Below are 14286 nucleotides of genomic sequence, written 5' to 3'. Positions count from 1 at the left end.
CCCTCCTTCCTCTCTGTCTCTCTCTTCCCCTCCCGCAGCCAAGGCTCCATTGGAGCAAGGATGGCCCGGGCGCTGGGGATGGCTCCTTGGCCTCTGCCCCAGGCGCTAGAGTGGCTCTGGTCACAGCAGAGCAACGCCCCAGAGGGGCAGAGCATCGCCCCTGGTGGGCGTGCCGGGTGGATCCCGGTCGGACGCATGCGGGAGTCTGTCTGACTGTCTCTCCCCGTTTCCAGCTTCAGAAAAATACCAAAAAAATAAATAAATAAAATATCTGGTAGATTGCTTATCTCCATTTCATTCAGTTCTCTTCACTTCACTGGGCAGTTTATCTGCCCCCGTTGGCTGCTTCCCTGTCTCTGTCTCTGTGTTCGGTGCACCCGCTCTGCCTCGCCGTTGGCTGGCTCTCTTCGGAGTAGGTGTCTGGTGGGGCTTCAGTGGTGCAGTCCCCTTGGTCACCTGAGCTGGGTGCTCCAGGAAGGTCCTTTTTATGGGTTATGTGTTCCCTCCCGTTGTAGTTGAGTCTTGATTGCTGTTAGCCCATCTGTGTTTGGGGGTGGCCCTCAGGCTGCTGCCTGAGGACCTGCCTTCGCAGTTGAGGAGCTGCTGTGTGGGGAACTGACTCCACAGCAGCATTCACCCAGCAGGTTCTTCTGTCTCCAAGAGCTCCCTTTGGGCGTGCTGCTTATGGAGCTAACGGTTCCTTCTCTGGTGTGGTCTGAATCCTGCCGCTGGGTATGCTGGTTCTGGGGGTGTGAGAGGCTGACTGTGACCAGCCCTGGGCTACCTGTTTGCACCTACAAATCAATCCAGTTTGTGACGGCCTCTGCTGGGCCTAGGTGTGTGGGGAGGGGACAAGCCACAGACTGAGACCGGCTTCCCCAGCACCGAGCTGGGACAGGTCAACAAGACTCAAGGCACCTGAGATCGCTCTGCTTGCTAGCTGTCTGTGAGGCCCAGTCACGGAAAGAGCCTCTGGCAGCTCACATGTTGCTTGAGGTCGGGTCTGTGTGAGTGACCAGGTAGGCGAGTGGTGTTCGACAGACTGATACAGGTTTAAAGTTGGTGCCATCGCTGGATCTGAGGCCATTCAGTAAATGTCTCCACACCAAGGCCTGCTGCCGCCTGCCAGGTGCCCATGACCTTTGTGGTGGAGTCTCAGGGAACCCTCAGTGAGGCCAGCAGAGCTCGGCAGGCCCAGACAGACCAGGGTGTCTGTGTGTGAAGGGAGGGCCTGTGTAGGACTGGTCGCGCTGGTCAGGCTTGAGAGGGGAAAGTGGCCTTCTCCCTAGAGCCACACAGCTTAGTCCCGCCCTGATTCTGTCCAGAACTCCTGTGGAGTCTTCTACACGGAGGCCAGGCTGGCGCAGTCGGCATTTTTTTTGCAGGGCGTGAGTTTGGCAAGGTGGGACTTGTGAGGTAAGGCTAGTTCATCGTGGGGGTGGGGGGTGGTCTCTGCCGCAGAGGCACTCAGCTTAATCTCTGACCCCCACCTGGGTTCACTGTTGAGAGCCCTTCTGCACCATCTACACCAGTGGTGGTCAACGTGGTCCCTCCCGCCCACTAGGGGGCGCTCCAGCTCTCATGGTGGGCAGTAGCAGAGCAACCAAAGTATAAATAAAAAGATAGATTTAACTATAGTCAGTTGTTTTATAAAGATTTATTCTGCCAAACTTAGCAAAAATCCAACATAAAGGACTTGGTAAGTAATTATTATTATATGCTTTAACTTGCTGTCATTCTGCTTTATAAATTTTATCAAGTAAAGTGACTTCCCTTCTTTATAAATCACCATGACTGTGGAACCGGTGGGCGGTTAGAAAATGTTACTACTAACAGATACAGAAGTGGGCGGTAGGTATAAAAAGGTTGACTACCCCTTGTCTACACTGTTGGCCGAGGCAGCTGACTCCTGCAGGCGTGAGCTCTGCAGGGCAGGGCGGCGGGGAGTTTGAGGGGGGCTGTGCGTTCCCCAGCTGATGTGGCGTGGAGGGAGACGGCCTCTGTGAGCGTGGGGGGGACTCAGCGCGGGAATCCTGGAAACCCAGCTGATGTGGCGTGGAGGGAGACGGCCTCTGTGAGCGTGGGGGGGACTCAGCGCGGGAATCCTGGAAACCCAGCTGATGTGGCGTGGAGGGAGACGGCCTCTGTGAGCGTTGGGGGGACTCAGCGCGGGAATCCTGGAAACGACCTTCAGCGCTCTTCCCGGAGCCGCACAGCAGTCTGTCCTGGCCCAGCCAGCTCCCCCTCTGCCCAGGACCAGGCACAGGGGCTGGAGCTCTGGGCACTGGCCCTGCAGGGAGGGCTCCTGGGTGTGGAGCGACTCCTCCCTCCCAGCAGACAGCACTCCCATTGACTCTCACAGCAGCTGTTCTGCGGGCCCTGCTGGGCCTTACTTCACGGCGCACAGACCTCATCGTTGTCGTCTCTTTTTCTTTAAGTGAGAGGAGGGGAGATAGACAAACTCCCCATGTGTCCCCAGCAACCCCCACCTGGGGCCAGTGCTCGAATCAACCAGGCTATCCTCAGCATATGCCCGAACCATTCGACCCACTGGCTGCAGGAGGGGAAGAGAGAGAAAAGGGGGAAAGAAGCAGATAGTTGCTTTTCTTGTGTGCCCTGACTGGGAATCGAACCTGGGACGTCCACACGCTGGGCAGATGCTCTATCCACTGAGCCAACCGACCAGGGCCTCCCCCCAGGCTCTCAGCGGCCACCCCTGGGTGCAGAGCCCACTTCTTCATGTCTCTGGTCTTCTCACCAGTTTCAGTGGGCCTTCTTCTGCAAAGCTTTGGTTGTAAGACCTCTGTTCAGCTAGTCTTTATTCAGGTTGATTTTTCTCTCATTTAACTGTAATTCCAGTTTGTACTGGGGAGGATGTGAGTGTAATTTTTACGTATTCCACTGCCATCTTGGATCCCCCAAGAAAGTTCTTCTCTGACAGTTATTTCTGAAAAGAGGCTGGTTTTAGGAGCCCTGGTCAGAGCTGAGGCCTGGAGCCAGCACTGCAGCTCTCTGTGGCCACCAGCACACCCGGTGACGTGTGAGAGGCTTCCCGCCTCATCAGGGTAGACAGACACCTCTGCCTAGAGCGGCTGTCGCACCAGGACGCAGGCTCTGCGGCTTCTGCCGGGCAGAGGAGCTTTGTCTCCCAGCCGGTGTGCCCTCCGCTGGAGCCGCAGTGCCACTGTCTCAGCATCCTGTCGCCCTTGACATACCAGAGCCCACAGCGGTTCACCGTGACGCCCAGGGAGACGTACACTGACCTGAAAGTGGGCTTGTCTTATAAACTCACTTGGATTTAACACTGACATTTACTTAATCAGTTTGGCATTCATTTAACATGAGGAAACATGCACCTGCATTCGCACCCCCACCCCAGAGACAGGGTTTGTGAGAGGCCAGCCTGACTGCCCACGATCGATCATGAACCGGTCCCGTCTGTCTGGGGCTCCTTGTGCTCACGGTCCTGTCCTGGTCCGCAGCCATTGAAGCCATGAAGAACGCCCACCGGGAGGAGATGGAGCGGGAGCTGGAGAAGAGCCAGCGGTCCCAGATCAGCAGCATCAACTCGGACATCGAGGCCCTGCGGCGGCAGTACCTGTGAGTCAGCGTCCTGCCCTCGGGAGGAGGCCGGCCCACCGGGGGGGGGGGGGGGGGTGCCTTTCCCGTGCAGGTCCCGAGGGTGGAGGCCCTGTTTCCAGGGGGGCTGACTGCCAAGGAGGGTCAGCAAGCCCTCGGCTCTCCTCGTGGCCCAAGTGGGCTTCCTGGAACCAAACCAAACAGAAACTCATTATTAAATCTAAAGAATAGGGTGCAGCGAAGAAAACTTGATAACTATTAGCCGTGTTTCAGGACGCTCTTAGGTCATCCCTGGGATTGATTCTCTCCATCAGCCGCTGCTGCTGCCTCAGGCGCTTGCGAGGAAGGGCTCAGGGCTGGGCCTGGTGCCTGATGCTTCCCGGCTACGCTCAGAGGCAGCCCTGCTCGCTACAGTCTTTAAAAAGCATGTGTGCTGATTCCCTTTGTGTAAGCAAGAGACGGAGAGGCAGCAGTGTAGCTACGAGGAGGTTGTCCCTTTGTGGCACCGACAGCACCTGGAGCCCTTGTGCTGGCGAGAGCCCTGCAGAGCTCGCCTGGACTGGGGTCTCTGCACTGAGAGTGTCAGGGTCCCTGCGCTTCCAGGGCCCTCGTCCAGGGTGGTCAGTGCCGAGTGGTTGGCATCCTGTAGACGGCAGCAGCACTCATCTCACTGGAGGGGTGACAGGACGCAGGGCCTGGGCCTTGCCCTGAGGCCGTCCTGGGCTGCACCAGGGAGACACAGCCCTCTCAGCTCGTCCAGAGCCACAGAGAGGAACGTGGAAGGCTTTGAGTGTGTCGTGGTGAACAGAGCCTGGGACCTGGTAACAGCCACAGGCTGCCTCAAGAGTTAGTACTGGAAACAGATCGCAAATCTGACCTCTCCCAGAAACAGGACCTTTTTCTGCCACAAGCGAATGATTTCTCTCCTGACTTCACAAGAGGAGTTTTGCTGTCGGGACTATTAAGCTATTTGAAAGAGGACCAGGGAAGAACACAGACTATATTTCTGAAAACCTCAAGTGCTCTTTAAGTTTTCTCTTGTTTAGCTGGGCAAGAACTTTCTGAGATAACAGAATGCATAGGGCCTGTGCTCTCTGTTGCTCAACAATTCTTTCTGGTGTGTCATCGTCCCTCACCTTTGCAGTGGGGACGCGGAACCTGGAGAGCTGGGCCCTGGGCGGGGGCCGGGGCTGGGGACTGAGCAGTGCCCTCTCCCCAGGGAGGAGCTGCAGTCGGTGCAGCGGGAGCTGGAGGTGCTCTCTGAGCAGTACTCGCAGAAGTGCCTGGAGAACGCCCACCTGGCCCAGGCGCTGGAGGCAGAGCGCCAGGCCCTGCGGCAGTGCCAGCGCGAGAACCAGGAGCTCAACGCCCACAACCAGGTGAGCCCCCGCCAGGTGAGCCGGTGCTCAGGCTGGAGCCCCTGCCAGGTGAGCCCCCGCCAGGTGAGCCCCCGCCAGGTGAGCCGGTGCTCAGGCTGGAGCCAGGCCTCAGCTTGAGGGAGGCCCTGACCCTCTGCAGACCCCTCCCGAGTGTCTGACGTCTGGCAGTGTGCTGACAGAAGCTCACTGCAGGTGGTGGAGTCGCGGCCACCGTGCTGCACGAGCCACCTGTCTGCCCTTGGACTCCGAGCCGTCTCAGTTCCTCCTCTGAGCATCTGAGTTGCTGCTTTGTTGTTGCGGGCCGGGCTGGGGGATCATCGCTCCCGGTTCACACTAGAATATTCCCACAGTTTGCCTGCTCCTAAGAAAATTGGGGTGCATTTAAAATCCTAGCTAACGGACAGACTCAAGGTAAATTTAGTTTGATAAAAGCTCTGTGGTACCAGATTGGACCACTGTCCTCATCTCCCCAGGCACTGAGCAGACAAATGTGGGCCTGGTCCAGGCTCAGGGACTCCACAGGCCCGTGGCTACCCTGTCGGGGGTGCTCCACAGGGCTGGTTCTGTTCAGTCGCTGCTGTGGCCTGAGGTGACTACCAGTGGACAAGTGTCCATTGGAAAGAAGATGCAGATAGTGAGCTGGGGGGGTGGCTGGAGGGCTGGTCCTGTTAAACTCAAACGGAACCACCATGAAACAGATGGACATGAGGTGTTAGTGACGACACGGTGTCCAGGGTAAGGGACTCCTGCAGCCACGGCCAGGAGACACTTGCAGGGCCCGCACAGGCGGCTTACAGGGATGTGAGCTGCAGGCTCTTCCGCCTGTGTGTGCCAGGTCTGCAAAGCACAAGCTCTGCTCGTGCAGTGAGCACACGCCCAGTGTTGGGAGAAAACAGCCTTCCCTGGCGGGGCCAGCGACTGCAGCCCCCACACCCCTGTCTCGTTGCCGCCCCAGGAGCTGAACAACCGCCTGGCCGCGGAGATCGCCCGGTTACGGACACTGCTGACCGGAGATGCCGGTGGGGAGGCCGCTGGCTCACCACTAGCCCAGGGCAAGGATGCCTATGAGTTAGAGGTACTTCTCGGAGCCAGGCCCCTTCTCACCCTGCTCGCACTGCAGCAGCCCCACGTGGGGGCCAGGGGGCAGCCTGGAGGCAGCAGGAGGGAAAGGACTGGGAAGGTCCACACCACCCAGGACACGGGACCATGGGGGAGGGGCGTCCTTAGGAGACCACGGGACCTGAACCTCGTCCTCCCTCACCTGCCCTCCTCCCCGCCTTTCTGCCACACCGGAGACTAACCCCAACACGAAACACTTGATACCATATGCACACTGTAGCTGCTTGAGATTCTAGAACACTCTATTATCAGGATCAGGTAGAATCATCTTAAGGTAAAATGACTGATTATGTAAGACATCCTTTTAGGAAAGCACATAGATTTTTTCTTGTTCAATTAAAATTTCATCATGAAAAGATCTCCTACTGAATGATGGTGGAAGAGGCAGACTGCACTCAACAAGAGTTTCACAGGAGCCCCTCCTGGGCCCCTGGGGACTCCGTCCGGGGAAGTCCTGGGCCCAGGGTGGAGGAGGAGCTGCAGCAGTCCTTTCTGTTACCATAGTAACGTTTAAGCTGTTGGCAGGATTTAAATTTTATTTGCTGGCATTTTCAGTTCATATCAGTGAGGAAAAGAAAAGCTGCTGCTCAGTGTGCGAAGGGGAGTCCTCTGCTCAGCTCTCCGTCTTTGCTCTCAAGACTCTGGAAGCCCTGTTGCTCTCTGACATCAACACCTAACTGCTCTCTCACTCTAGGTCCTGCTGCGAGTCAAAGAATCGGAGATACAGTACCTGAAGCAGGAGATCAGCTCCCTCAAGGACGAGCTACAGACAGCACTGCGGGTACGGGCACCTCGCCATGGGCACCTCGCCACGGGCCGGCTCTGCAGGGCGGGCTCAGACGGGCAGGGACCGTGTCTCCAGGACTCACTGAGGTCCCTGTGCTCAAGTGTCTTCGCCTATCCTAGAGTAGATTTCATAGTATTTTCATGAGGAGTGTGGTTTCAAATCAAATTCTCTTAATAACCAGCCTTCTTGGAGATACAGTGAAAGTGGGGAGTCCCTGTCTCACTGAGTCCTGGTTCTCCATGTCTCCGCATGCTTTGGCAGATGGTGAGAGACATGTCCTGGGAAGGGAGAGTTCGGTCAGCAGCCAGGCTCCGCCAGGACATTCTTGGAACCAGAGGGGAGATGCCAGGATCCCTTAGGGTACCTAGGACAGAGAGGGGGCTTTCCAGGCTGAGGTCACAGGGAGATCGTGGGCAGCTCGGGCTGTGCCAGCTGCAGCAGGTCTGCACTTACAGGCCCCGGGGACCCTGTCATGTGGTCAGGAGGAGACTCACAGCTCTGCCTGCTTTAGTTTCCTGTGTCCAGTTTCTGCCTTTGGACGACCAGCCAGGGTCTACCTGCCTCCTATGCAGCCGATGACATTCCCCAGCCAGTCCCCAGGAGCACTCCAGCCCCAGGGAGACAGACCACCGAGCCACTGGTGAGTGTCGCTTGCTCTGTGCTTTTATCCTCAGGACAAGAAGTATGCTAGTGACAAGTACAAAGACATCTACACGGAGCTCAGCATCGTGAGGGCCAAGGCCGACTGTGACATCAGCAGGTTGAAAGAGCAGCTGAAAACAGCCACAGAAGCACTGGGCGAAAAGTCCCCCGAGAACCCCCCTGTGTCGGGATACGGTGAGCTCCTCGGGCTCTGGCTGGTACTGGGTCGCACGTGAGGGTTTGTTCGTCGAGTTACTGGGGCTGGAGTCGACGCAGAGAACTAACGTCTATGATTCCGATTTTGGACTTACATGTCCTCATGGAAAGGGCACTGGTCCGTGGGGTGGGCGGGTGCCCTGGGGGGGACTCCTTCCTGTAGGTGCACTGATGGTGGACGTCTGCTGTTGGCTCTGGGGGAAGTCGCACACCAGTGTGTGTTTTCATAGTAATGACAATCTGCGTTTTTCCATTTTCCTAAAGAACTCGACAATTTGGTGGAAAAGGGTCTCGCTAGTTGCTCAATTCTGGGGTTTTACCGTAAAATCTGCAGTGGGCCAGGGAGGAGGGGCTAAGAGAGGAGGCTTCCCACCGAAAAGATGTCCTGGTTCACTAACATCCAAAAAATCAACGTGCTTCTCTCAGGCTAGCCAAGGGTTAACGGCCAGGCTGCTGGAGGGTAAGGGAACAGTCTTTCCAGAGGCAGTGAGGCCCTCGGTGCTGAAATTTAAAATCAAACTATAGCCAATGGGGTGGTTAGGACAGCAGTGGCTGCTGAAGGAGCCCCAGGGAACAGAGACGATGAGGGAACAGCTCAGAATCGGGGTGAATGTGGATGTCCTGGGACCTGGCGTAACTTCTGAGAAGAAACAAGTGCATAGAGAGATCAAAAGATATATACAGACTAATGAAAATGACAATACGACATATCAGAATCTATGGGATGCAGCAAAAGCAATGATAAGAGGGAAGTTCATATCACTTCAGGCATATATGAACAAACGAGAGAGCCCAAGTGAACCACTTAACTTCACACCTTAAGGAACTAGAAAAAGAAGAACAAATACAACCCAAAACCAGCCGAAGAAAGGAGATAATAAAAATCAGAACAGAAATAAATGAAATAGAGAACAGAAAAACTATAGAAAAAATTAATAGAACAAGGAGCTGGTTCTTTGAAAAGATCAACAAAATTGACAAACCCTTGGCAAGACTTACCAAGGAAAAAAGAGAAAGAACTCATATAAACAAAATCCAAAATGAAAGAGGAGAAATCACCACAGACACCGTAGATATACAAAGAATTATTGTAGAATACTATGAAAAACTTTATGCCACTAAATTCAACCTAGAAGAAATGGATAAATTCCTAGAACAATACAACCTTCCTAGACTGAGTCAAGAAGAAGCAGAAAGCCTAAACAGGCCTATTAGTAGAGAAGAAATAGAAAAAACCATTAAAAACCTCCCCAAAAATAAAAGTCCAGGCCCTGATGGCTATACCAGCGAATTTTATCAAACATTCAAAGAAGACTTGGTTCCTATTCTACTGAAAGTCTTCCAAAAAATTAAAGAAGCAGCAATACTTCCAAACACATTTTATGAGGCCAACATAACCCTCATACCAAAACCAGGCAAGGACTGCACAAAAAAAAGAAAACTACAGACCAATATCTCTAATGAATACAGATGCTAAAATACTAAACAAAATACTAGCAAATGGAATACAACAACATATTAAAAAAATAATACATCATGATCAAGTGGGATTCATCCCAGAATCTCAAGGATGGTTCAACATACGTAAAACGGTTAACATAATACACCATATCAACAAAACAAAGAACAAGAACCACATGATATTATCAATAGATGCAGAAAAGGCTTTTGATAAAATACAACACAATTTTATGTTTAAGACTCTCAACAAAATGGGTATAGAAGGAAAATATCTCAACATGATAAAGGCCATATATGATAAACCATCAGCTAACATCATATTAAATGGCACTAAACTGAAGGCTTTCCCCCTTAAATCAGGAACAAGACAGGGTTGTCCACTCTCTCCACTCTTATTTAATGTGGTACTAGAGGTTCTAGCCAGAGCAATCAGACAAGACAAAGAAATAAAAGGCATCCATATCGGAAAAGAGGAAGTAAAGGTATCACTTTTTGCAGATGATATGATCCTATACATCGAAAATCCCAAGGAATCCACAAAAAGACTACTAGAAACAATAAGCCAATACAGTAAGGTCGCAGGATACAAAATTAACATACAGAAGTCAATAGCCTTTCTATATGCCAACAATGAAACATTTGAGAATGAACTCAAAAGAACAATCCCCTTCATGATTGCAACAAAAAAATAAAATACTTAGGAATAAACATAACAAAGAATGTAAAGGACTTATATAATGAAAACTATAAACCATTGTTAAGAGAAATCGAAAAAGATATAATGAGATGGAAGAATATACCTTGTTCTTGGTTAGGAAAAATAAATATAATCAAGATGGCCATATTACCCAAAGCAATATACAAATTTAATGCAATTCCCATCAAAATTCCAATGACATTTTTTAAAGAAATGGAGCAAAAAATCATCAGATTTATATGGAACTAGATAAAAAACCCCGAATAGCCAAAGCAATCCTAAAGAAAAAGAATGAAGCTGGGGCATTACAATACCTGACTTCAAACTATATTATAGAGCCACGACAATCAAAACAGCATGGTATTGGCAGAAAAATAGACACTCAGACCAATGAAACAGAATAGAAAACCCAGAAATAATACCACATATATATAGTCAAATAATTCTTGATAAAGGGGCCAAGAACACACAATGGAGAAAAGAAAGCCTCTTCAATAAATGGTGCTGGGAAAACTGGAGAGCCACATGCAAAAGAATGAAACTGGACTACAGTCTGTCCCCCTGTACTAAAATTAACTCAAAATGGATCAAAGATCTAAACATAAGACCTGAAACAATTAAGTGCATAGAAGAAGACATAGGTACTAAACTCATGGACCTGGGTTTTAAAGAGCATTTTATGAATTTGACTCCAATGGCAAGAGAAATGAAGGCAAAAATTAATGAATGGGACTACATCAGACTAAGAAGTTTTTGCTCAGCAAGAGAAACTGATAACAAAATAAACAGACAGCCAACTAAATGGGAAATGATATTTTCAAACAACAGCTCAGATAAGGGCCTAATATCCAAAATATACAAAGAACTGATAAAACTCAACAACAAACAAACAAACAATCCAATAAAAAAATGGGAAGAGGACATGAACAGACACTTCTCCCAGGAAGAAAAACAAATGGCCAACAGATATATGAAAAGATGCTCATCTTCGTTAGTTATTAGAGAAATGCAAATCAAAACTGCAATGAGATACCACCTCACACCTGTTAGATTAGATATTATTAACAAGACAGGTAATAACAAATGTTGGAGAGGCTGTGGAGAAAAAGGAATCCTTATCCACTGTTGGTGGGAATGTAAAGTAGTACAACCATTATGGAAGAAAGTATGGTGGTTCCTCAAAAAACTGAAAATAGAATTACCTTATGACCCAGCAATCCCTCTACTGGGTATATACCCCAAAAACTCAGAAACATTGATACATGAAGACACATGCAGCCCCATGTTCATTGCAGCATTGTTCACAGTGGCCAAGACATGGAAACAACCAAAAAGCCCGTCAATAGATGACTGGATAAAGAAGATGTGGCACATATACAGTATGGAATACTACTCAGCCATAAGAAATGATGACATCAGATCATTTACAGCAAAATGGTGGGATCTTGATAACATTATACGAAGTGAAATAAGTAAATCAGAAAAAAACAGGAACTGCATTATTCCATACGTAGGTGGGACATAAAAGTGAAACTAAGAGACATTAATAAGAGTGTGGTGGTTACGGAGGGAGGGGGGAGAGGGAAAGGGGGAGGGGGAGGGGCACAAAAAAAACTAGATAGAAGGTGACAGAGGACAATCTGACTCTGGGTGATGAGTATGCAACATAAGTGAACGACAAGATAACCTGGAGTTGTTATCTTTGAATATATGTATCCTGATTTATTGATGTCACCCCATTAAAAATAAAATTATTAAAAATAAATAAACAGGCCCTGGCCGGTTGGCTCAGCGGTAGAGCGTCGGCCTAGCGTGTGGAGGACCCAGGTTTGATTCCTGGCCAGGGCACACAGGAGAAGCACCCATTTGCTTCTCCACCCCTCCGCCACACCTTCCTCTCTGTCTCTCTCTTCCCCTCCCGCAGCCAAGGCTCCATTGGAGCAAAAATGGCCCGGGCGCTGGGGATGGCTCTGTGGCCTCTGCCTCAGGCACTAGAGTGGCTCTGGTCGCAACATGGCGACGCCCAGGATGGGCAGAGCATCGCCCCCTGGTGGGCATGCCGGGTGGATCCCGGTCGGCGCATGCGGGGTCTGTCTGACTGTCTCTCCCTGTTTCCAGCTTCAGAAAAATGCCCCAATAAATAAATAAATAAATAAATAAATAAATAAATAAAAAGAAAAAAGAAACAAGTGCATAGAAACATGCGGACAGGAATGTTTAGCTTTATATACGGGAACAAAAAACTGATTATGCCTAAACAGTCCTCTGATTTCACCAAACAGGATTGTTTATGACGTCACTACACAATGAAATATTGTGCAGTTCTTGAAAGAGATCACCAGGTCACCACTGGTTGTGGTCCTGGTGGAGGTGATTACGGGAAGCCTTGGTCTCACTTGTTTTACAGGCTCCCTGGGCTCAGGAGAGGTGGGATGAGTGAGCAAAGGGGACAGCTGGGGCAGCCCAAGGGAGGTGTCCCGGCCCCCCCAGAGCCTGGCCAGGTGCCCCACACAGATGTCCTCCTGTTGCTCCGTACTTTCAGTTGTTTCGAAAATGATCTAGTTTATTTCGTGGTTATTGGCTTTGAATTCCCTTAAAGCTGTTGAAGGAAATGTCATAAGTTTGTGGTCTTAACAGTCAGGTTGGGAAATTTTTAAAGATTCATTCTGGTTCCAGAGGCCTTTAGAAAACAATAATGGGTCTGTTTTTCTTCAGATATAATGAAATCTAAAAGCAACCCTGACTTCTTGAAAAAAGACAGATCCTGTGTCAGTCGGCAACTCAGAAACATCAGGTCCAAGGTGAGTCTGGGTCCAGCCCCCCAGGTGTGTGGGGCTTGCAGATGTTGAGGGGAGCAGCATGAGACAGAGCCCACTACAGCAGCAGCAGAGGGCCCCCAGGGCCCCAGAACTTGCCTGGCCACACACTTACCCTGCTGGGCTGGTTCTGGTGGCTTTGAGCCTCGTGTAGCAAGGGAACCAGCAGTTACAGTGCCAGCTGCAGGGCCGGGTCTGCGGGAAGCAGGGCTTGGAGTGAATTCTACCGTGGCTCTCCAAGGCTAGTCAGCCACCTCAGCGCCCTCCTGGCTCAGTCCCATGGTCTGTGTTGTTCCTGCACACCCTAGTGTAATGCTGACGCTGGCTGCCTCTGAGAGGGGGGTGCCCGCACCCTCCCCGGCCTCCGCCCCCCGCCCCCCGCGCCTCTCCAGGGGGAGGTGGGTGGAGGATGGGGAGTGAGGAGCAAGTTGCATTTAGGATTTATTGTCTGTGTCTTACTTTTTGCTCTTTCCTCTGACAGTCCGTAATTGAGCAGGTCTCATGGGATAACTGAAACGAGCCCGCTTCCCGGTCCCTTGTCATGTAGGTAAACCACTTCTCACCACCCACCCACCCACCTGCTGCCCTCCAGAGGGTGCTGCCTGCATGCACTGCTCACACCTCCACAGCACGCTCCTCGTCTCATGGGACTTGAACTCATGCTGCTCCAACAAACACGTCATAACCCAAGCGAACTGGGGAGCTGACCCCGGCACAGCCGGGGGAGCTGGCCCACAGAGCCAGCAGCCCTGTGCATGTAGACTGCTCCGCGCGCTCGCGTTCTCTGGGAAAACCCCTCCTGCCCTTGGTCAGGAGGCGGACGTGACACGCAGAAACTACTGACCAGCAGTCTCCCTCACTGCAGACCCCCCACCCAGTTTACAGGCTGGTGCGGGGCTGAGCGGGGGCGTTCAGTGACCTGATCCCTCCTGGGTGTGGCTTGGGGCAGCCGCTCAGTAGAGCAAGGTGGTCACACGTGATTGTAGTGATTGGGGCGTTTTACCAGAACTTTTTTTTTTAAGAGTTTATTTATTGATTTTACAGAGAGAAGAGAGGGTAGGGCGAGTGAGAAGTATCAACTTATAGTTGCTTCACTTCAGTTGTTCATTGGTTCTCTGTTGTATGTGCCTTGACCGGGCAAACCCAAGGTTTCAGACGGCGACCTCCACGTTCCAGGTGGAGGATCTGTGCACTGCGCCCCCACAGGCCAGGCACTTGTTTCTTTTTTTAAACAAAGCAAAAGCTTTTCACTGGCTGTCATTAAAGGCAGTGCTGTAAAAGCCCTGGCTGGCTTGCTCAGTGGATAGAGCATCAGCCTGGTGTGTGGACAGGGCATACATGAGAAGTGACCCTCTGCTCCTCTGCTTTCTCTCCCTCCTCCTCTCTCGCAGGGTCTGAGTGTACCTGTGGCGTGGCCACGTTCCCAGAGTAGAAGGAAGCCCTCAGTGTGCAGGGCCCGGTTCTGCTGGGCCACGTAGAACGGTGGGGACCTGGCACGTGCCCTTATGGTGCCCTCCGTGGTGCCAGGCGGGCCCTGTAGAGCACTGTGGGCAGGCACTCCCAGGAGCTGTCCTGCCCGTCTCCCTGACC

At 51.5% G+C, this 14286-nt stretch overlaps 1 protein-coding gene across 8 annotated transcripts in view; it reads left to right on the top strand.

Annotated features, from left to right (window-relative positions):
* Positions 1-14286, top strand: part of MPRIP (myosin phosphatase Rho interacting protein) — a 177133-nt gene that overhangs the window by 160011 nt on the left and 2836 nt on the right. For 6 of the 8 annotated variants that reach the window (XM_066264491.1, XM_066264490.1, XM_066264488.1 and 3 more), the window contains 6 exons: positions 3483-3600; positions 4799-4958; positions 5914-6033; positions 6772-6858; positions 7539-7701; positions 12596-12681. In XM_066264491.1, coding sequence (XP_066120588.1) covers positions 3483-3600; positions 4799-4958; positions 5914-6033; positions 6772-6858; positions 7539-7701; positions 12596-12681 — 734 coding nt within the window. Of the gene's footprint in view, positions 1-3482; positions 3601-4798; positions 4959-5913; positions 6034-6771; positions 6859-7538; positions 7702-12595; positions 12682-13177; positions 13240-14286 lie in introns of all 8 variants that reach the window. The other 2 variants (XM_066264487.1, XM_066264495.1) reach the window with 1 other exon arrangement.

The sequence above is a fragment of the Saccopteryx bilineata genome, chromosome 2, assembly GCF_036850765.1.
Source record: "Saccopteryx bilineata isolate mSacBil1 chromosome 2, mSacBil1_pri_phased_curated, whole genome shotgun sequence".
Classification (NCBI taxonomy): Eukaryota; Metazoa; Chordata; class Mammalia; order Chiroptera; family Emballonuridae; genus Saccopteryx; species Saccopteryx bilineata.
The sequence above is the reverse complement of the archived record's forward strand: the minus strand, read 5'-3'. Positions and strand labels throughout refer to the sequence as shown.